At 48.4% G+C, this 23,471-nt stretch overlaps 3 protein-coding genes across 3 annotated transcripts; 2 read left to right on the top strand and 1 right to left on the bottom strand.

Annotated features, from left to right (window-relative positions):
• The first annotated feature begins 2,606 nt into the window (after positions 1-2,606).
• LOC123087879 (uncharacterized) lies at positions 2,607-5,469 on the top strand. Its single transcript, XM_044510002.1, has 4 exons — positions 2,607-3,153; positions 3,812-4,042; positions 4,151-4,917; positions 5,017-5,469. Exons 2-4 carry the CDS (start codon positions 3,844-3,846, stop codon positions 5,044-5,046), a joined length of 996 nt encoding a protein of 331 aa, XP_044365937.1. The 5' UTR covers positions 2,607-3,153; positions 3,812-3,843; the 3' UTR covers positions 5,047-5,469.
• Positions 5,470-6,495: 1,026 nt separating this feature from the next.
• LOC123087878 (ribosome production factor 1) lies at positions 6,496-12,925 on the top strand. Its single transcript, XM_044510001.1, has 12 exons — positions 6,496-6,771; positions 7,138-7,418; positions 7,523-7,603; positions 8,938-9,033; positions 9,154-9,237; positions 9,324-9,393; positions 9,629-9,711; positions 11,537-11,616; positions 11,709-11,807; positions 12,037-12,133; positions 12,480-12,569; positions 12,675-12,925. Exons 2-12 carry the CDS (start codon positions 7,167-7,169, stop codon positions 12,711-12,713), a joined length of 1,071 nt encoding a protein of 356 aa, XP_044365936.1. The 5' UTR covers positions 6,496-6,771; positions 7,138-7,166; the 3' UTR covers positions 12,714-12,925.
• A 6,806-nt stretch (positions 12,926-19,731) lies between these two features.
• On the bottom strand, positions 19,732-20,757 carry LOC123082891 (auxin-responsive protein SAUR50). The gene has a single exon (XM_044505106.1). The coding sequence runs from the start codon at positions 20,660-20,662 to the stop codon at positions 20,303-20,305; it is 360 nt and encodes a 119-aa protein (XP_044361041.1). The 5' UTR covers positions 20,663-20,757; the 3' UTR covers positions 19,732-20,302.
• Positions 20,758-23,471: the final 2,714 nt, after the last annotated feature.

Raw genomic sequence — 23,471 nt, 5'->3', positions numbered from 1 at the left:
GCACTAGAGATCAAGGACGTGGAAGAAATCGTCTGTGCATCCCTCGTTTGCAAACCGTGGTGCCGCCTCGTCTCCGATAATGGCTTCCTCAGCCGCTATCGAGCCTTCCGTAATACGCCACCTATGCTTGGACTTCTCCAAAGTTGGTTCTGTAATGACCGCTTCGTCCCCATCACAAAATTTATCCCACGTGGTCACTGCAAACACAATAATGTGGCTGACCACCACCACATCGTGTCCTATTTTCAGATTGGGTCATTTGGTTCCCCATGACGGGCAACACCAGGGAGTTGTCGGCACCATAGAGGGGCGATAGCTGGAATACTTATGAATGTGCAGTTGTGTTTTGTGCCGTTGACGGTTGCGACCATGGGGCTTGCCAATTGGGCCCATTTTTTGTGGTCTCCATCAACCTTGACAAGGAGAAGGTGGCCATGGCGATCGTGTATTCATCGGAGATGAGTTCTTGGAGCGCCCTAGCCTCCCTTGACCTAGGCTTTATTGAGAGTGATATCAGTATCTCTTGGGTGCCCGGTGTGCTCTCTGGAGGCGCGCTACATTTTATATTTGTGCACGATGCTCGTCTTGGTGTACTTAAGTATAACTTGGGAACATCTTGCCTACTAGAGACTGAGTCGCCGTTTGTGATCCAGATGACCCATTTTGACTCTCATGCCCTGATTGCGCCAGAGGACGGCTAGCTGGGGATTGCGAGGCTCAATGGTTTGAATCTCTCTGTGTACTGGAGGGAGGTTTGCCACGACTAGGTTGCAACATGGACAAAAACTGAAGTCATTGACATAAAGAAGCATCTCCTTGCAGGCGATCCCATGATCCCACATACTGAGTTGGTTGGCTCTATTGAAAGAATGGCTATCATCTTTGGAACCACAAATCTTGGCACCTACAGATTGATCTCAAGTCACTAAGGTCGAAGAAGCTCATGAGCGAGCTTCGTCTTTTCAACCATCCATGGGCTCTATTCCCCTATTTTAGCTTCTACAATCCAATCAGTATGTAATTCATTTACCTCTAAGTCATCTATTGTAATAATACTAGTTGTTATTTGCAAGAAGGTGTCAGTAGTAAGTAACTAGTATACTTTTTCTTAGTGGGACAGGTTAAGAACGTGGCTGTTTTAGGAGAAAGTGAAATGGGAAGCATTGATGAGGAATCGGAAGAGAGTGATGGAAGCAGCGACAATGAATCAGGAGAACGTGATGCTGGAAGCAGCGACGAGGAAATGAGAAAACTGATGATGGAAGCACTGATGATGAAGCAGAAGAAGCCGAAGCTAGAAACAACAATGATGAAGCATAGACCTTTAGGAAGGGCTTGAAGTAAGGTCATTTTGTCTACCATTTTGATATTGGTTCTCATTCAAGGCCCTACCAGTCAGTAACTAAAGTGTACATATAAACATGGAAAGTTGTTGCCCGAATCCCAAATAAGTAGAATTGTCGTGGAGTAGTCGATTGTTGCAACTATGCCATGACTTCCGGTTTTGTGTCAGAATCAAAACGGGGCGCTTTCAAAATAGATTGGGCTTGCATTCATATAAACTATGTTCGTGTGTGGGTAAGTATATAAATCATCTAATCCGATATTCTGTATAGATCTTATATAATTAAATAAGTATTTTGCAATGATTATTATCTCTTAATATGTAAGCATACTATCTCAACATACAACCATGAATGAAAATGAACTATTTCAATATGCAACCATGCATGGTAAAAGGACCATCGAAACATGATATTTATATTCAACAAACAGTTTACAATTATGTAATAACTAACAAAGTGGCTCTGGCAAGTGCGCAGGCAACGTCTTTAATTGCCATTAATTGTTTTTCCTAAGAAGGGCCTCCCTTGATGCATATAAATGCCTCAATATGCTTCCAAATTACTTAGTCCAACTAAGCAATCATTAAATATATAAATATAGTAGATTATATTAGGTGAATCAAAATTTGAAATGGGCTAAGGATAAATGAGCATTGTGCAACAAAATGAAGATGACATCTGATAGAAAGAAAGGAATGATAGCCATGAACGTTGGCGAAGGTGTGTTTGAAGTTTGCGTGTTGGAAAGGACTAGGGACACATAAGTAATGTGCACCATTTTGGAAATTTCCAGGAATCAACGAACATCAATAGAAAAAATTGTGTGTTTCATTAATAACCTAGTTTCCTATGCGGCATAGCTCATAACAGAGATAACCAGTGTTTTGTACCTGATGGAAGTAAAATAATGTAGTTCAAATTATTATATTTAAATCTCTGAGCCAAGATGCCAACAAAGGTTGATAGAAGAGATATCTAACCTCGATGAATATAAGTTTCCTATATGCTAATAAAGGTTGATATAAGGGATACAACAAAAAAATCTAGCAGGAATAACAGTACTTCTAGTTTACAAATTTTAGGGCCAGAGATTCCTTTTATTGCTTCACGGCTCACAAATTCTAGTAACCATAAAAAGCAAGAAAAAATAAAATGACAATATCAGCCCACGCCATCGATGCATGGCCCGGTAGTCTCACACGGGTCTTCCTCATAAACCCAAATCCGTCGTTGCGGTGCCTTAGACACTTAGGTTGTGTTTCGTCCAGAACCCCCCTGCTCGATCCCCATACACCCGAGCAGCTGCTAGGGTTCCTAGCCGCCCCCTCCACCACCGCGTGCCAAGCCACCGGCACCGCTTCCCCTCCACTATCGCGTGCCAAGCCACCGGCGCCGCTTCCCCTCCACAACCTCCTCTTCCTACACTGCTCGTCGGACCTCCTCCCTCCCCCTCCCCACCTCAAAATAGGAACACAACAAAAAATCCCCATCCTATCCATTGTCGGGCGACTCGTCGCCAACGGGGCCGCCTGTGCCACGGGAGTACTACGCTGGAACCGCCGCAGCAGTCGTGACCGCTGCGACCTCCACTGCCATCCCACGCTGCACCTCTTCCTCTCTCGTCCCCGATCTCGGAGGTGGGATTGCAGTGGGTGTAGTGAAGTAGAGGGGAGATCTGGGCACCGGAGCGGAGGAGGAGCAAGGTGGACCAGGCCACGCACAAATCAAGGGTCATCCTACCCGTGCCAGGCATACCCATGCCTGGTTGATGTTGATCTGATGCCATAATGCACACAAGGTGTTTGAGGTAATGTCCCTTAATTGTTGTAGTTCATTCTACTTCTGCCTTTTCTTTGTGCTAGATAGTCTATGGGAAGAATCATTTTGCTATGACATCATGGAGTGTGACTACTTGTCCTGTTGAAATTTGAGCTTGTTGGCTGTGTCCTTCTATGTATGGTGAGCCTTCTATTCATGTTAGAAAAATGCACACAAGGAGTAAGCTATATATATACATTGGTAATCAATTCGCGGGGGCATTTGGCATTTATATATAGAACATCCCTACATGTTATCTAGTGTACTTGATCTTATCTTAAATCAATAAACTAATTGACAACTTTTGGCATTTCTCCTTGTCTATTATTATACAGATTCTTCAAACATCCCATAAACTCTTTTTAAGGCAATTTGAAAAGCGCCACAATTTTTTTTTGGAGGCAGACTGAGAAAGGCCACATTTGAACTTTGGAGACATTCTTTATAATGCCACAAATTATGCTTGTAGGCGTTCTGAAGATGCCTCCATTGTGTGTTTCTGAGGCATTTTAGAAAAATGGCTCGAAAGGTCTTTGCCTTCACGAGTACCTCCACCATTATTTAAAACACCTTTAGTTGTATAGGCTAGCATTTTATTGGCATTTGGAGGCATATGAGAATACCCGCTAACAATTTACGTGTTTTAGTGCCAACACCCGTAGGCTGCCGGTCCAGCCATATGGAAGATGCACTGGAGATCAAGGACGTGGAAAAAATCGTAGAGGCAATCCTCATCCGCCTCCCGCCTGGTGAGCCTGAGAATTTCGTGTGTGCATCCCTCGTCTGCCAACTGTGGCGCCGCCTCCTCTCCGACAATGGCTTCCTCAACCGTTATCGAGATCTCCATAATACACCACCTATGCTCGGACTTCTCCACAGTTGGTTCTGCAATTAACCCTTCATCCCCATCACCAAATTTATCCCCCATGGTCACCCTAAACACAATAATGTGGCCGACTGTCGCCACGGTCGTGTCCTATTTTCAGATTGGGTCATCTGGTTCCCCATGATGGGCAACACCAGGGAGCTGCCGGCACCACAGAGAGGCGACAGTTGGAATACTTATGAATGTGCAACTGTGCTTTGTGCCGTTGACGGTTGCGACCATGGGGCTTGCCAATCGGGCCCATTTTTTGTGGTCTCCATCAGCCTTGACGAGGATAAGGTGGCCACGACAATCATGTATTCGTCGGACACGGGTACTTGGAGCACCCCGGCCTCCCTTGATCTAGGTTTTATTGAGAGTGATATCAGTATCTCTTGGATGCACGGTGTGCTCTCCGGAGGCGCGCTACATTTTATCTTGATGCACGACGATGCTCGTCTTGGTGTACTTAAGTATGACTTGGGGACGTCTTGCCTATCAGAGATTGAGCCGGCGTTTGAGATTCAGAGTGCCCGCTTTGACTCTCATGCCCTGATTGCACCGGAGGACGGCCAACTGGGGATTGCGAGGCTCAGTGGTTTCAATCTCTCCGTGTACTGGAGGGAGGTTTGTCACGACCAGGTTGCAACGTGGACAAAATCTGAAGTCATTGACCTAAAGAAGCATCTCCTTGCAAGCAATCCCATGATCTCACATACCGAGTTGGTTGGCTCTGTTGAAAGAACGACTATCATCTTTGCAACCACAAATATTGGCACCTACATGATTGATCTCAAGTCACTAAGGTCGAAGAAGCTCACGAGCGAGCTTCGTCTTTTCAACCATCCATGGGCTCTGTTCCCCTATTTTAGCTTCTACAATCCCCAGGTATGTAATTTGTTTACCTCTATGTTGTCTATTGTACTACTACTATTTATTATTTGCAAGAAGGTGTTAATAGTTAGTAACTTATGTATTTTTTATCAGCGGGACAAGTTGAGAACGCGGTCGATTTAGGAGAAAGTGAAATGGGAAGCATTGATGAGGAATCAGGAGAGAGTGAATTTCGAAGCAGTGACAAGGAACCATGAGAAAGTGATGCTGGAAGCAGCGACGAGGAAATGAGAAAGCTGATGCTTGAAGCACCGATGATGAAGCAGAAGAAGCCGAAGCTAGAAACATCAATGACGAAGCATAGACCTTGGGTGAGGGCTTGAAGCAAGGTCATTTTGTCTACCATTTTGATATTGTTTCTCGTTCAAGGCCCTACCAGTCAGTAACTAAAGTGTACTTATAAACCTGGCAAAGTTGTTGTGTGAATCCCAAATAAGTAGACTTGTCGTGGAGTAGTCGATTGTTGCAACTAAGCCATGACTTCAGGTTTTGTGTCAGAGTCGGAACATGGTGCTTTCAAAATAGAGTGCGCTTGCATTCGTATAAATTATGTTGGTGTGTGGGTAATTATATAAGTCATTTAATCCGCTATTACCGCTATAAATCTTATATAATTAAATAGGTATTTTTGACTAATTACTATCTCTTAACGTGTAAGCATACTATCTCAACATACAACCATGAATGAAAATGGCCTATTTCAATATGCAACCATGCATGGTAAGAGGACCATCACAACATGATATTCATATTAAAACAAACATTTTTACAATTATGTAGTAACTAACAAAGTGGCCCTCGCAGGTGCGCAGGCAATGTCATCTTTAATTGCAATCAATTGTTTTACCTATGAAGTGCCTCCCTTGATGCATATAAATGCGTGAATATGCTTCCAAATTACTTAGCCGCACTAAGCAACCACTAAATATATAAATATAGCGGCTTATATATATAGGTGAATCAGAAATTTGAAACGGGCTAAGGATAAATGAGCATTATACAACATGATGAAGATGGCATTTGATAGAAAGAAATGAAAAATAGCCATGAACGATGACAAAGGTGTGCTTGAAGTTTCTGTTTTGGAAAGTACTGGGGACACATAAGTAATGCACACCATTTTGGAAATTTCCTGCAATCAATGAACATCAATAAAAAAATTGTGTGCATCATTAATAACATAGTTTCCTGTATGGCATAGCTCATAAGAGAGATAACCAGTGTTTTTACTTAATGAAAGTAAAATAATTTAGTTTAAAATTATTATATTTAAATCTCCGAGCCAAGATTCTAACAAAGGTTGATGCAAGAGATATCTAACCATGATGAATATAAGTTTCCTATGTGATAATAAAAGCTGATATAAGGGATGCAAAAAAAATATAGCAGGAATAAAAGTACTTCTGGTTTACAAATTTTAGGGGTAGAGAACATTCTTTTTATTGCTTCACAGTTCACAAATTTTAGTAACCATAAAAAACAAGAAAAAAAACACAAAGACGATATCAGCCCACGGCATCGATGCACGGCCCAGTAGTCTCACACGGGTCTTCCTAATCCCAAACCCGCCGCCGCGGTGCCCTAGGCTGTGTTTCGTCCAGAACCCCCCTGCTCGATCCCCATACACCCCAGCGGCAGCTAGGGTTCCTAGCCGCCGCCCCTCCACCGCCGCGCGCCAAGCCGCCTCCCCCCCGCGACCTCCTCCTCCGCCACCGCTCGCCGGACCTCCTCCCTCCGCCTCCCCGCCTCAACAACTCGCGTGGACCACTGAACCAGCAAGGGCAGCCGCCGGCGACGCCTCCCGCTGCCCCGCCGCCCCGCCGCGACCTCCTCCCTCCGCTCTCCAAGGTAGCCGCTCCCCTTTCCTCCCGCTCCCCATTCCCCTCCCACCTCCTGTACAGATAGAAAGAGGATGGGATTTTTCGGTCTTGTTTTGCTCTGTCGTATTGTTGTCTAATATTGATGATGTAAGGCGGATGAATTTTTTGATGGGTTGATGCATATTGCTTGAGATATCGTTGTATATTGATGTGAAGCGGACGAAATTTTGATAGCATTGCCGCACATTGTCGTGTGTTCCTGTACGGTGGCTATTTATTGATGAATACTTGCTGCATTTTTTGCTCTATATTGCATGATTGCTTGCTGCAGATTGCTATGCAATTGCTTGCTGCGCCATATATATTGATCTATTGCTATGTCATCCCCGCGCAGAACAACCTAGAACGGCAGCAGCGAAGGCGATGGCGAGGGAGGACAGGAAGCGGAGGCAGCCTGACGGCGATGAGGCGGCGGACGAGGGCGAGAGGCGGGGGCGGAGGGACAAGAGGCCCAAGGAGGAGAAGCCGGCGCCGCCGCTGCCCTCGGAGATCAGGAACAAGGAGAAGCGCAGCGAGGTGTACGCCAAGCTCAAGCGCGAGAAGAAGGCCCAGAAGCGCAGGCTCGGCCGCGAGCGCGGCCAGGCCGCCCAGCGTGCCGCCGAGCTTGGCGAGGAGGCAAGCGTCTTCTCCTCCCCCACCCGAGAAACGTTTTTTTTCCAGTGGGACGCGAGGCTCTGGATGGATTCTGACAGTCTTTTGGCGCGATTGGGTGTTTGCAGGTGCCGGAGAAGCAGGTCCCCCGGACGATCGAGAACACCAGGGAGCCTGACGAGACCGTCTGCCGTCCTGACGACCAGGAGGTTCGTACAATGCCTTCTCTGCTGCTGAATTGATCAGTATAATCAGTGCGACTGTCGGAACTGTTGAAATGATTGGAACATCATATCTTCTATGCTATGTTTGGTTTAAGCTAACAACAGAACTAGTAGCTTCTTATTTCTGATAGCATGACTAAATACGAGAGAGTAGGTATGGACATGATTTTGGAGAGAGATTTCTTTCATTGATATGGTTGGGTGAAGTTAGGTGTGCATTTGGGTGGTTACCGTTCGTTGACTGGGCTGCATGCTTAGTAGATTGTTTTCAAACTCAAGTAAAAGACTAAAAGCAAACATTTGGGTGCTGGACATTTTGGTCAGAATTTGTGTTTTGGTGCTGCAGTATTGTGCTTAATTCTTGTTATTAACCTGCACAATTGCTTGTACACATGTCACTTTTATAACATTAACATGACACATATGGTACCATTGCATTAAGATAGATAGTACTTATGGCTTTCCAGAATCTCTTCTGTAGTAGCATGTTAATAATACAGAATCTCTTCTGTAGTAGCATGTTCATAAGTATTGGGTGGAGTTAGGTGTGCATTTGGGTGGTGGTTACCATTCGTTGACTGGGCTGCATGCTTAGTAGATTGTTTTCAAGCTCAAGTAAAAGCAAACATTTGGATGCTGGAGATTTTGGTCAGAATTTGTGTTTCGGTGCTGCAGTATTCTGCTTAATTCTTGTTATTAACCTGCACAATTGGTGTACACTTGTCAGTTTTATAACATTAACACGACACATATGGTACCATTGCATTGTGATAGATACAGTACTTATGGATTTCCAGAATCTCGTCTGTAGTAGCATGTTAAAGTATTCAGATGTTCAGTAATATCACACTTATAATTACGTATATTGGGTGAACGATTACAGCAGTTATTGTTAATTAACAGGTCCGAAGTTAGATTTGCTATGCTTGTGTTGCTGTTATAGTGTGTGTCATTACAATTGACAATTTTTTTGTATATTGCAATGTACACATTCACATTCTTCCGTCATTATCAATACAGTACGGTTATATTTATAGCTGCTGTTGTGGTTGCTGAATACTCCATTTTCATTGCTTTAGAACCAAAACCAGTATTTTTCTGATTATCTTGCTGACTTCTTACCTCAATGTCAGTGAAATACGCTATGAAAGCATTAAGCATCTCTGTTAGGTCTGTTAGGACATTTTATATTTAGACCACTACCACTGTCTTGACTTGATATATCTATTATGTAATTCTCTCTAGACGAATGCTTATTTAGGCTAGTGTCTCAGCTCTACCAGGTCTGTGTATATTCTAATAATAGTTCCTGTGTGCAGCTGTTTGCAGGGAATGATGCTGATGAATTCAATGCAGTGCTTAAACAAGTAGTAACCCCGAAAGTATTGATTACCACATGCCGCTTCAATTCAGGGGTATGCATTTTTTACCTCGTCACTGATTCTGTGCTCGATATTCTGAATCTGTGATAATTTGATAACTTGTAACAAGATTTTGTCATCTAACAATGTACTTTCTGCTCCTTATGTTGACAGAGGGGACCTGCTTTTATTAAGGAGTTAATGCAAGTGATTCCAAATGCTCAATATGTTAATAGAGGAACTTATGACCTGAAGAAAGTATGATGAGTTCTCATGTTACGTTCCATTCATTTAGTCCAGTTAGTTATGTCTTCATATCCATAGTAACACACTGTTATTGTCAGATTGTGGAATATGCAAATAACAGAGAGTTCACTTCAGTCATGGTCGTCCACACAAATCGACGGGAACCTGGTTAGAATTCATCATTTTTGTGTCTTTTTTAATGTTCTTGTTTCTCCCTACATTTCTGTAAGAGGCTGGTTCAAGTCCTGGAAACAGCCTCTTACAGAAATGTAGGGAAAGGCTGCGTACTATAGACCCAAAGTGGTCGGACCCTTCCCTGGACCCTGCGCAAGCGGGAGCTACATGCACCAGGTTGCCCTTTTTTTTTTGTTTCTGACATCTTGTGTTGTCATTTGTGTAACAGATGCACTGCTGATCATCAACCTACCTGAGGGCCCTACTGCACATTTTAAGCTATCCAAGCTCGTTCTGCGGAAGGATATAAAGGTACTATATCTGTACTTTCTATACTAACATTAACACCGTAGTTTTTAGTATCTTCTTTCATGTCAAGTTATTACATGTGTGATTTCCATTTTTGTTTGCTTGTGTGCATTTCCTCACCTATGTCTTCTTTGCAGTCCATAGTTCTTGAGTAGAGGTTTACTAGTCACTCAACAAGATCTAGTCAACTAGTGAGCATAACTGCATACTCTCAGTCTCTTAGATAAACTGTTTGAGCTTTTACTGGAAATACCGAAATAAGGACCCATAAATTTGTGAAGAATTTGTTGAAGTGCTGTATTGTTATCACTTACTGACATCTAGTAGTTCAGCAGTCATAATGACTGAGACCTAGTCTTGAGCATTTCTCTTCCCTCTACCTTATTGCTATGAAACTACTTAGTATTGTTAAACATGATAACCAAGTAACCACTAACCATTTTTTGTAGTCACCTAGCATAATCTTTCTCCAAAGGGAACAGTACAGTAATGCTGTGCTCTGTGTGCTAAGCTGTCTTCTCTTGAAAATTTAGTTGCTGTGTGAAGAGCGGGACCTTTAATGTCTCCTCTCTAATAACTATTGCGCACAAGGGCAAGCTAGTGTTAGTTGATTCTGGAAAGGACCCATCTTCTGTGCTGATAATCCCATATTACTTTTATATTTATATATAATTGGCATGACTATTTGATGTGTTAAAGCTGTCAATTGTGACCCCATAAGCAACTTCTATGTACTGCGTAGAAGGACATAAAGCCTCCTTCCTATTCCTGGTTTTCAAACCTGTGCGGCAATTTAGAAAATGTGAAGTGGCTAATCTCATCAGATTGATTTTTTACGACAAGATGGTTGTTTGCTTACTGTTTTGTCTGTTATAGTGACTAAAGATCAATACATATGCTACTTTCTGCTCGTCCTAGGTTGTATAAGATCATCACCTTGTTAGCTGCATATAAGAACATTGTTTTTGTTTTTATAGATTTAGAAAAAGTCCTATTGTTCTCCGTTTTTCTAGATTTATTAGAAGGAACTGCATTATACATTTATAATAGTATTCTATGTGCTGGAAGGAGGATTGCTTTATTCGACAATCCTATTGTTCTCCGTTTTCTATGAGACTCCTGCTGTGTTAGGCAGGAGTGTTAGAATCAACTGTGCAATGTTTTTGTTAACAAGTCTTTGTTTGATTCTTCGAAAAATAAGTCTACAAATTTGATCATGTGGTTCAGATAGCACCCGCAGTTGGGAACGGTTATGTCATAAATACATATATTACACTGCTTACCTTTTGAACTAAAGGTTCATTGAACATAAACAAAAAAGTCAAGTTGCCATCAATTGATCATCCTCCTTGTCTCTAGCTTGTCTCTTGTCTCTAGCCTGTCTCTAGTTTGTCTTAGACATGTTACTTTTGTCTACGCAAGACAGATTTGCATATGTCAATGTTCGGTATCATATGGCATGTCTGCTGGAGACTGGTCCATGTCTCTGTCTGACATATCCACGTTGCTGTTTTAATTTTGCCATGCTTTACAGCTTTTGATTTGTACTTATTGCAACGGAGTTGGGCTCATCAGTTCATGGCTATGTAGATGATCTTCTAGATTGATGGGACGCTGAAAAGTGTATTATCAGATAGGACATCTTGATACACTAATTTTCTGTAATCACAATATTTGTATTTTTATGTGCTCTTGTTATACGCCATTATGTGTTGTTTGTGTATTTTGCTGTTTATTGCTGTATAAAGCTAGTTTACTTGAAACTTTTACTACTGACCAATCAAGATTACCTTCACTTAACATTTTGGTTTATCTCTCTGTATGACAGAACCATGGGAACCCTACAAGTCATAAGCCAGAGTTGGTGTTGAACAATTTTACTACGCGCCTTGGTCACCGTGTTGGGAGGTAATTCAAGAATAAGCACTCCTTTTACAAAAGGACAACCTTATATTAAAAAATGTTGTTAACACGTCTACTTTCCCCTGTTGTTTATTCAGGATGATACAATCTCTTTTCCCTCAAGACCCAAATTTCCGTGGCCGCCGAGTTGTGACCTTCCACAATCAGCGAGACTATATATTTTTCCGTCATCACAGGTGAATATATATGAAAACACAATTAAGTCAAAAGCATGCTGTTACCATTTTAGAGATATGAAATTTTTGGTTTTCATGATTATACAATAGTTTATATACTTGTAGTACCACAGGCGCAAATGTGCAATGCAAGCAGTAGTGTGTTATAACGGTGTCGCAAGTTTGTAATTCTGCATACTAATTTACCTTCAGCATTTGAATATTAATGATCTGCAATTCCTCACTATAGGTACATCTTTGAGGAGAAAGAAAAGAAGATCGTTTCAAAGGACAAGAAATCGAAGGGTGAAACGAAAACTGAGAAGCAAATAAACTGCCGCCTTCAGGTACTTGAGATACACTACTACTACTCCATACCAGAGTTTTATGTGTGATTGCAAGGATTTTCATTCACAATACTGTAATCAACCAACCTTGAAAGGACCAAAGTCCTGTCCTCGCAATCCTTCTATGTTGCATATGTTCAGATAGTGATGGTTGTTTTCCAAAAAAAGAGTTTATACTAAGTGAAATCCCACAAGTTCATGTACCTTGACTATCTTGCCCGTTACATGTTAGCGATGATGCTATTTGACTACTGCTGATGGAAGGAACCCATTATAGAATAGCAATCTTTTACTACCTTTTATCAGTAATCCTGAAGTTTTATCTGTGGCTTTATTGATGATATAGGAATGCGGCCCTCGGTTCACCCTGAAGCTGCTCACATTGCAACACGGGACCTTCGACACCAAAAGCGGGGAGTACGAGTGGGTTCACAAGGTACTACTACTACTATCATCATCATCATCCACTCACCATTCCACTCTACTCGCTACATTACGAGTCCCCGTGACATAACCCGGAACCTTGCCTTGCCATTTGCAGCCCGACCTGGACACGAGCAGGAGAAGGTTTTTCCTGTGATTTGGCGCCGCTCTCGCTTCACCCACAAAGTTCGTTTTTCCTTCCGTTCTGTTCCGTCCCTCGGAAATTACTTGCTGTAGAGTAGCATGATGCTCCAGTCCTTCACCAGTGTAACAACGACATACTCGAATCAAAACCCCAGATTCGAAGCGATTTCGCGTGATTTCGCGTACCCGTCAATCAAATGAGTCCATCAGTTTTGAGTTTGACAATAGTACGAAACTGCAGAGATGATGTGCACAGTACAAAAGAGTTTGTTGTTATATTACCCGCCCGTTCGTTGCTTGCCTAATTACGACCCCGACATGGGATCCGGCGGGAGATATGGCGGGAATAAATCTCTTGTACAAGGGTCGTTGTCGCCCAACCGCCGCAGGAAGGAAGCGGAAGGAGCGATCACATCGTCGTCGGGTCTCGTCTCGCCTCTCTTCCTGGCCATCCATCGCCCACCCCAAGAACTTATCATTGCCAGGGGTGGTGGCCCCGCCCGCGGCCGGCAGGGCCCGCCATGGCCACCAGCGGCGCCATGACACCGCTGCCTTGCCCGCCCAGGACCTCGCTCGGGTCACCATCCCCATGAATGAGTCTCCTCATGGAAGGAATTATGATTGCCGTTGGTGCGCAGGCGGCCAGATTTTTTCACTGGCCGGCCTGGGATGGCTGGCTGAGGTGACTAGGGGAGGTGAGGTGCAGGCTGGCGGACGGCTACACATGGCGCTGTGGGGGGAGGGGCCCCGGCTAAGGTAGGGTTATAGGGGGCGGCCGTGCTGGGCTGGGGCGTGGGGGTACGTCCGTGCAGGCCGGGGCGTACGACAGTGCGTGTGCACCGCTGCTTGGAGGAAAGAGAGAGGCGAGTGATGAGTGTGGCATTATTGCCATCCGCTGCTGCTTTCCCCTGTTGCTGCCTGCCTCTGCCTGTGTTGGTCACGAGCTGCTGCTGCGGCTCTAGAGCGCGCGCGCGACCGAGCGAGCGGCACATGGCCTGCCCCTGCCCCGGCCCCCTGCATGCCATGTTATCCGACTCATTCATTCACTCGGCATTCAACCCTGCCTCATATCGTTTACTTTACTACTGCTCCAACCACCTCTCCGAAGATTAAACCTGCTCGCTCCTCCTCTAGCTTTCACGATGCTGCTGCTGCTTTCTGCTGTGTGGAAAAGCTGTTGTGCGTCCAAGGGTGGCGATCAAGTTACTGTGCACAGACAGACACACCGGAGTAGCTCGCCGGTTGGGTTCTGGTCTATGTCTCTGTGCTGCATGCATGTGTTAGGCCAACTCCACCGCGCGACCCTATCCTGTCCGCCCCCATCCATTTGGGGTAAAAGGAACAAAAGAGACGGCCCAGCGCGCGGCCTCAAACGGACAAATGTCCGGATTCGGTCCGTTTTCGACCCATCCCCGGCCCAAACTTGCGCTCGGTTTGGGGTGAAACGGACAGCGCGCGGACGGGCAAGACGCGCGCGCTTGTCCTCCCCTGGCCCGCCCGTCGGTGGGAGAAACCAACCCCCCCCCCCCCCCCGCCCATTTGGCGCCATTTGCCCCCAAACCCTCCCACGTCCCTCCCGTCGCCCCCTCTCTCCCCCATCCATGGCCGATGCCACGCCGCCGCCGGGTTCCTTCGGCCTGGCCGTCGACCCGCCTGCAAAGGTCAAGAAGAAGGCGGCAAGGAAGCCGCGGTCGGAGTGCACGCCGGAGGAGATCGCCAAGTTGGACGCGGAATCGGCGAAGAGGAGGGAATGGAGAGCGGTCGTCAAGGTCAATGCCGCCGCGGCCAAGTTCGCCGCCCAGCGCGAGGAGCTGGAGGCCGCGCGGCGCAAGGCCGCTGCCGACGAGAAGGAGGACCTCGTCAACAAAGCGCACGCCATCCTCATGCTTGGCATGGGCCGTCCTGCCGGGTTCCTTGCAGCGGCCGTCGGCCCGGCAAGCACAGGCTCGTCGATCGCCCGGCCTACGCACTGCCAGTCGCCGACGTCGCGCACCGCGCCCATGTCGCCCTGCTTCTCTCCGCCAAGGCACGACGGCCAAACCCGTTTCTCGGGGTCGCCGGACGTGGGCGCGTTCGCGCCGTCCACACCGTGCCCCGCGGCCGTCATCGACCTCAACGTCACGCCTGGGTCTAGCAGCGGCGGGCGGCCGTCCGTCGAGATGCTAAGAAAGCAGGCACGGGCATCGTTCACGGGCACCATGCCGGCCCCCCGCGTCTTGTTTGATGAAATGCCAACCCCAACGCCAGCGGTCGACGACCCCTTCTACAACCGCTAAATGGAGGACGTGATCTTTGACAGTGGGCATGGTCGTGCCTACGACCCCGATGAGACCCAAAGTCAGGATGGCCGCGCCGAGTACGTCCCCGATGAAGGTGGGCACGACCGTGCTGACTACGACCATGGTGACTCGTGGCATGAAGACGATGACATCTATGTCGAAGGTGAAGAAGAAGAAGAAGAAAGCAATGACGTTGATATTAGTGGTGCGCCATTGTTTATCGACGAGCTCACCCAAAGAGCGGAGGCTCAAAAGAAGAGGAAGAGCATTCGCACGGGTTCATATACACAAGATGAGGACAAGTTGATTTGCCAAGCTTGGATGGAGATTAGCCAAGATCCGAGGATCGGATCGCAACAAAAGGGCATTGTTTTTTGGACGAGAGTCCACAAAACATTCCATGAAAGGAAGATGTTTGAGCCCTTCCAAATTACAAGCAACCGTGGCATCGGTTCGATTCAAAAAAGATGGTTGTTCATCCAACAAGAGTGCAACAAGTATTGCGCCGCATTTGAGAGCGTTGAAGCATGGCCCGTGAGTGGTCTCGGCGTTGGGGACATGGTATGATCTCCTCTTTCTAGCCCTTTCCTTGCTACGGCCATGAGACTTTGGCCGTGTATATGTTTGCATGTTCACTTGTTGTTGATCATGTGGTGTAGGCATTCCAATCTTTGGAGGCATTCAAGGCCCGGCACAATGACAAGCCATTCACTCTTACGCATTGTTGGACGCTCATCAACATGTGCCCTAAGTTCAAGGACCAATACCGTGAACTACAAAGGAAAGAGGACTGAAGACGGCCAAGTTCGCCGGAGGTGGAGATGGCGAGGCGTTGAAGAGGCAGAGGGGCAAGACCAACTCCAAGGTGGACGACATACGTGACGCCTCATCCATGGCCTTGCATGAGACTTTGCATGGCATGATGTCTCAAAAGGATGTGAGGGACGAGAAGAAGCGGCAAAGCAAGGACGAGCAAATGAAGCAATACCTAGACCTTCAAAGACAGAAGCTTGAGATGGAGGAGGCGGCCAAGAGGAGGAAGATCGACATGGAGGAGGCGGCCCGGCAAAGGCAGCTCGACATGGAGGAGGCGGCCCGGCAAAGGCAGCTCGACATCGAGGCCGACAACGTCAAGGCCAGGCAGAGGCAGCTCGACATCGAGGCCACCAATGCTGCCACCAAAGCAAAGGAGGTGGCCCTTGCGATCATGAGCGTGGACTTGTCGAAGATGAGCGACAAGACGAGGGCCTGGTTCGAGGCCAGACAGAAGGAGATGCTCGACGCCGAAGGCCTGAACTAGGTCGTCCGATCGGCGTGGCCGTTCTTTTTGAGGCTGGCATGGGTGCCGCCCGCCCGCCCGTCGGGCTGCTGGTAGTGTGCCGGCGAGAAACCATTCATTTTGGAGGCCGACTGTGTTGCCGGCCGCTGGTTGTGTTGCCGGCGAGTAGAACTATTCATTGTGGAGGCTGGCTGTGTTGCCGGCCGCTGGCTGATGCCGGCGATGGACGTGTAGGCCGCTGGCTCTGTTGTCGGCGTGAACCGGGGCCGCTGGCCTGAACTAGGGCTTGGCATTTGAAAACTAGACGCGGACAGGATGGGGCAAAATGGATGCGGCCGCGCGCTGGGCGCACGGCCACCGCATCTCAGGACAGACCCGGACACGACCCCAAATCGCTACCCAAACGGACAGAATCCGGACAAAACGGATGTCCGTTTGGGGTCGCGCGGTGGAGTTGGCCTTACTTACTGCGAGAGTCCTGGCTTTGGTCCTTCGTTGGACCGGTCAATGCACGCCTCGCTGCATCAAGTTTTCTCTTAGAAAAAGCAACATGAAGCCGTGCACGCACTGTGCCACTGTGTCCAAGTCTACGTACACCATAACACGAAGATATATTGCAAGCAACTGGAACGAGAGAGAGAGAGACAGATAATCGGATCGATCGCGCTGGTGGAAAGCGACTGTTCGTGAACTCGACCGACCACCCATCGTCTACGTACATACTGGCACACCATAACACATCATACGTACGTGCGCGTGTACGTGCGTGTCTGCAGGAGAAGCTCGTACTCTAATCATACATGCCCATGCGTTGGAAAATGACAAACCCGTCAGCAGAAACGGGTGGTGTACAACACAGGCTCGTGGGAGTAACGGTCGTGTACGCACGCTCGCTCGTTCGTGCAGGCGTACGCCCATCCCGAGCATAAATATCTCCCTACTGCGCATATTAGAGCATCTCCAACAGGTGCCTAACATGCAGCGCGCTAAAATCTGTTTTGCGGCGTGTCCATCGTCAGGTTTGGCGTGTCACGCAGTGCTTGCTCCAGCACTAGCGCTAAAATGCAGCGCGCACGAACAGCCGGCGCACACATTTGTTTTATTTTGAGCATAAATTTCACACTTCAACACAATATACATGGCATATATTGAATCACAAACATCATTCCAACCAAGTTTGCGCCCAAAAGTTCATGCCCACAAGTTTAAATTCATGTCCACAACATAATTCAACCAAGTTCAAAATGCAAACCAAAAGCATAAGAATCAAGCCTCGTCCTCGTCTTGGTCTTCATCCTCATCTTCACGTGGCATCATCACGGCGGGCGCCGGCACGACGCCACCTGCCGCGGAGGTCATCCACGGCGGCATGAAGAGGCCGCGCGCGAGGCCGATACTCGGAGGAGCTCCGGCGGAGGCGTGGCCAACGCTCGGTTTGCGACGGTGGAGGGTTCGCGGCTGTAGGATGGGATGAGGGGGGTGCCGGCGCGTGCGGGGCGAAGGTGACCATAGGAAAGAGTGCGGCGCGAGCGCTCGTGTGTGCCGCGCGCGGAAGCGGGGGCCCCAAATACGCAGTGCGGGGTAGCGGTTCGGACGGCGCGTCCAACTCTATATGCTGCTCACACGGTTATTGCGCGCCCGCTGAAGACGCACTAGCGATTGCGCGGGCGCTAAAATGGGTAAATTTACGGCGCGACGCTTGTTTAGCGCGGGTGTTGAAGATGCTCTCCCTCAAAATAAATAATGCTCGTACGGCGCCACACTGTCACGCTAGCTAAACTGCTGCGCACTACGTATGCGCGCGCCCATACTTGCACCATCAATTGCATGCGCGCACACGTCCGTGCAGTACTGTGATATATAATCGGGCAGAGCTGTTCCAGTGCGTACTAGTACGTGCGAACCCATACAATGCAAGTACACGTACAACCGGCCACACGTTGGCATGCGAGTGCACATATGGAAATGGAAGCACGTACGCGTATAATGCAATGGCAAGGTACCACTGCCTGCCTAAAGCGGTGCTTGTAGTTAGCTACATCATTGGGGCTGGCGAGTACGTAGATGCATGGGGCGTAAGTGGAGGGGCTGGGCGCCCGCTCACGTTCACGTTCACGCTACGTACGTACGTACGTGCGCGCAGGTGGTGGCCTGGTGGGCGCCGCATGCGCATCTGTGCATGGCATTGCCAAGTGCCACCGTGATCCCTTCCGTGAGCGAAGGAGCAGCGGCAGGGGAGCGCTCGTGACCGTGCATGTGGACGTGTGGCGCCCGCGCCTGCGCTGGGCGCGTGCTCCGGGCCCCCGGCCGGCAGCCAGCCCCCATGCGGCGCGGCGGAGCGGCAGGCACGTCGTGGGGCTGCCGGCCGGGTGGTTGGGTCGGGTTACACGCCCATGCTCACGAGAGTGAGATTCATGCGGCTGATCGATCGCCGGAGAGCGGCCGGCGGCCGGAGCTAATGTAAACGCAGTACACAGCTAAGCTCCGACTCCGATCGCACCGTACGTACGTGCTCGACCATCTCCTCCCTCCGTGCGGACCAGCAGCCAGTTCGTACGTGCCTGACGTACGTGCTCAAGTCAGTGCTCCAGCTCTGCCGGCCTCGCTGCAGTGTGCGCCGCGATCAATGGAGCTGGCCTGGCCCGCCGTCCGTACCGGACGGATCATGGGCGGATTCGTGGCCGCGCAAGCTCGCTCGGCAGCAGGGCCAGGGGTCCCGGCGGGCCGATCGGACAGGCGACGATCGATCATGGCGTGCCGGCCGGTCTGCGCGCGTAACATGATAAAAAAGTTGTAAAGCGGGAGACAGGCATGGTGATGGGCGCGTTTCACATGGGGATGGGGACGGCCGCATGATGGCGGTTATACGGCCGGGGCCGGCGTCCATGTGACCCCGGCAGAGCGCGATCATGCCACTGCCCGGCGGGCGAGCGATTCAAGCCGGCTTACTCGTCATACAAATAAGGATGAGATTACTGATAAAGTAGTATCCTTTTGCATCTTTGGCTTTTGTTTTGTAACAGAATTGACGAAGCCAGCTTGTTTCGCGCAAGCTGTCTAGTGCACATTTGTGCAGACAGCCTCAGAGGAAACAAGTGTCGGTAGCACAGGAACCTAGCTGGAAGGTGTACTTTCAGTTATTTGTTTATCAGTCTGGCTACTAAGATTTAGTTACGTTTCAGTCGGTGTTATATTCATGAGATCCGTGCAAAAGAAAAATAGTTATTTCTCTTTTATTTTCTTACATGTTATGTAACTCGACCGAAACTTAGTTAATTTTTAATTCTCAGTCGTCTGAGACCTAGCCACAGCCCCTGGAAAACTGACAAGCTCACGCAGAGAAATATCACCAAGCATCATATATATACTGCACGCACGTACTATATATTCTAGCATGGTTTCTCATGCAAATATACAGTCTGACATAACCGCTACCCACAGTAAAAAGAGAAGAAGAAGAAAATAGTGCAGAGTATGAGAATAATAACCACCATTGTTTATTTCCCAAACCAGGGGAGGAGAAGAAACATCAAACATGTACGTACACATTATCTCGTTCACTAGAGCTAGCTAGCTTAGCCGGCCAAACACATCTTACTAATTTGCATGTACAGAGTGAAAAAGGGGGTGTAATGACGGTTCGCCTCGCCTAATCACGCACTCCTCCACTGCTGGAGAAGGCTGAGGGCTCAAGGACTCCAACACGTCACAAACAACGTACACGCAAATTAACTCACACACCGGCCGGTAATTAAATCGGTCACTAGCTCTAAAAATATCTCTCTCCAGAGATGTCTTCCTCTTGGTCTTCTTCTTGGCTCTTGCTCGATCCAGCTCCAGTTCTCCACACACACACAGCGGTAATCAACCAATGGCGGTCGATTAACTTCCAAGGGCGCGCGCTAATACGCGCATGCGCCTCGTCGAATCGATGGATCCGTATTTACACGCACACTGCACGTCTGCACCCGGCCGTCGGCTCGCCTGGCAATGGCGCCAGGCCGGACCGAGGGGCCGGACAAATGGCCTGCCGCCGTCCGGGCCTCAGCGGGCGGCGGCGCAGGGGAGGGAGGAGGCGGAGCAGAGGGAACGGAAGGCGAGCTCCTCGCAGGGGAGCACGAGCAGGTCCCCGGCGCCGCCGAAGCCGAACTCCTCCTCGGCGCGGCGGAGCAGGGAGCGGAACTCGGGCCGGTCCAGCACCGCGATGGGCACCACGAACCGCCGCCGCGACTCGCCCACGTACACCGCGAAGTGGCCCCGCGGCACGTCCGACGGCGCCGCCTCCTCCTCCTCCTCCCAGTGCTGCTGCTGCTCCCCGTTGTGCTGCTGCTGCCGCCGGCCCAGGCTCGAGCACCGCTTCAGGATCTGCTTCAGCCCCGCCGCGCCTCCCTTCTTGATCGCCATTAGTTATCCGAGGGTGGAGCTCGCTCCGCCGTTCGTTGGTTGGACTCGGAGGTGAAGGAGGAGGAGGGCGATGGGACGGTGAGGAGGGAGGGGGAGGAGTATATATAGGGGGTGGGAGGCGGGCGGATGGATAGCAGCCATGGTTGGTGCCGTGCTCGCGCCCGCGCGTGGTGGTGGGGTGGACCGGAGGTGGTGGAGCAAGAAGGGTCACGTAGTCACGTACGAGCGGGCGGGCGGGCGGGCAGGGGTGGGGCCGCGGCGCCCGTGGGCTTGCCGGGCGGGCCTGGGGCCGGCCGCACCACCTGTCTACCCGTGGTTTCACCGTACCGTACGTGAACCAGCGGTGGTGGTGGACTCGAGCAGAGTCGAGATAGACTAGTGGTGAATCTAATGATGGTCCGGATCCGGTGCCGGGTGGGAGATAACCACTGCTCAATGCTCATCCAGGGGACCTCTCCTCTCATGTGTGTGTTCGTGCAGGAGTTTATAGCGAGTGGGTGATAAACAACGTAGTTCGCACATTTTAGTTGAGATTCTACATGCTGCTCGAGTGTTTTACTCTTGTTGCAGCGTGTCAAATCAGAGCCACACTCCAAGTCAAATGCACCTTAACTTGCTTCAAGCCAGACGTACTACCTACTATACAATTCTGTGTGTTCTTTCAAAAAAAGAAGGGGCGAGCAATGTTGGTAAGTATCACGGCGAGGGGCGCGAATCAAGTCAGGCGACTTAGCAGCCAATGACACGTGGGACCTGGCTTACAGGTTACAGAATGTCAACAAGCGGACAGTACATGCATGAATGCACAGATTAGTCAATGCTACAACACCTGTCCAAAAAAATAAGGTCAATGCTACTTCTAGAACTTAATAGGACCTGATCATCTTCAATTGGGGAGGCAGGAAACGAGAGAGGAGCTTGAGCGGAGGAGAACAAAGGAGCCGCCGAGCCGGCCATGGTTGACATCTTTTGTGGAAAGTGTGGCGTGAAATGGAGATCCGAAACAAAATCCTCCACTCAAAGTGCATCTTTTACAGACGTACTCCCTCCGTTTTTTTTTAGTCTGCATATAAGGTTTGGTCAAAGTCAAGCTTTGTAAAGTTTGACTAACTTTATATTAAAAAATATAAACATTGACAATATGAAATCAACATTATCAGATGCACCACGAAATGTATTTTCATACTATATAGTTTTAATATTATAGATATTCATATTTTTCATATAAATTTGATCTGACTTTGACCAAATCTTATATGCGGCGTAAAAAGAAACAACGGGAGTACTAAAAAACTCAAAAAGGAGAGATAGATCAAACTAGGCAGGCGCAAAGAGCCGTGGAGTGGAGAGAACACGGCTTTCAATGCCCGGCCCGGACCAGCCGGTGTCGCTAGCTACAGTGGCGATAGCTGCTGCTGCAGACACGATCAATCATGGCCATATCTCCCTGCCCTGCAATCGTAGCTCTGCCCACTGTACGGACGCCGCCCCAGTGGTGAATCTAATGATGGTCCGGATCTGGTGCTGGGCAGGGCGGGTGCTGCACTGCTCGTCTAGGGGACCTCTCCTCCGGCCTCCCTCTCTGTGTGCGTGTGGGTGTGTTCGTGCAGGAGTTCAGTGAGTGAGTTCGATGCAGCATGATCAAAGTCACACGCCAATTCAGATGCACCTCAACATACCCCTGTGTTTCCTTAAGAAGAAGAAGAAGAAGAAGAAGAAGAAGAAGAAGAGATGAGCGTATTCATATCGTGCATGCATTGACGATGAACTGTATGGACGTACAAAGTCAATGCGCGAACACCCGTTCAAAAAAACAAGTCAATGTTAGAACATGACAGCAGCTCAGCTACAAGTGGGGAGGCAGAAGATGAGAGAGCGGCTTGAGCGGCGGGGAAGGAAAGGAGCCGGCCAGGGTTGACATCTTCTGTACAAAGTGTGGCGTGAGATGGAGATCCGAAACAAAATCCTCCACTCAACAACGTGCACCCTTTACAGATGTGGCAGCACAAAAAGGAGAGATCAAACTGGGCAGGCAAAGATACAATAGATTACCCGCCAAAAAGAAAAGGTACTTCATCCGCTCCTTTTTACCCCGTGTATTACATTTTTGTCAAGTCAAACTTTGCAAAGTTTGATCAAATTTGTATTAAATATCAACATCTACAATATCAAATATATACACTATGAAACCACATTTCATAACTATGGAACCACATTTCATAATGAATTCAAAACAAAACGGAGATATTTTAACATCGGACAAAACTTATATGCAGACTAAAAAGACCCGAGGGATACAATAGATTGATATAGAGGGGAGTCGTGCAGTGGAGAGAACACGGCTTTCAATGCCCGGGCCGGACCAGCCAGTGTCGCTAGCTACGGTAGCTATAGCTGCTGCAGACACGATCAATCATGCCCATATCTCCCTGCCCTGCAAGCGTATCTCTGCCCACTGTACGGACGCCGCCCAGCACCAGTTGATGGAATCCATCCACAAAATTAACGACTTTGTGTTATCGTGTGCCGGAAATGACCAACGCCAGGACCAGGAGCAGTGCCGGATTCTCACGTCACGGAAGACAGATGATCCTGCGCTGTGTTTCTGATGCATCATCTGTTCCTAAATAATAAACACTTTGACAGTTCAAAAATTCATAAACAGAGCTATTTCCTCCGTCCCATAATATAAGAGCGTTTTTGGCACTATGTTTTAATTCCTTGACCTTGATCAGCAGATGGACCAATCAATCACGAATGTACAGCACAGACAAATTCACACGCCATGTTCAGTGGCTAGTGGTTGCAT

This window comes from Triticum aestivum, chromosome 4A (genome assembly GCF_018294505.1).
Source record: "Triticum aestivum cultivar Chinese Spring chromosome 4A, IWGSC CS RefSeq v2.1, whole genome shotgun sequence".
NCBI lineage: Eukaryota > Viridiplantae > Streptophyta > Magnoliopsida > Poales > Poaceae > Triticum > Triticum aestivum.
This window is presented reverse-complemented; position numbering and strand designations above follow the sequence as displayed.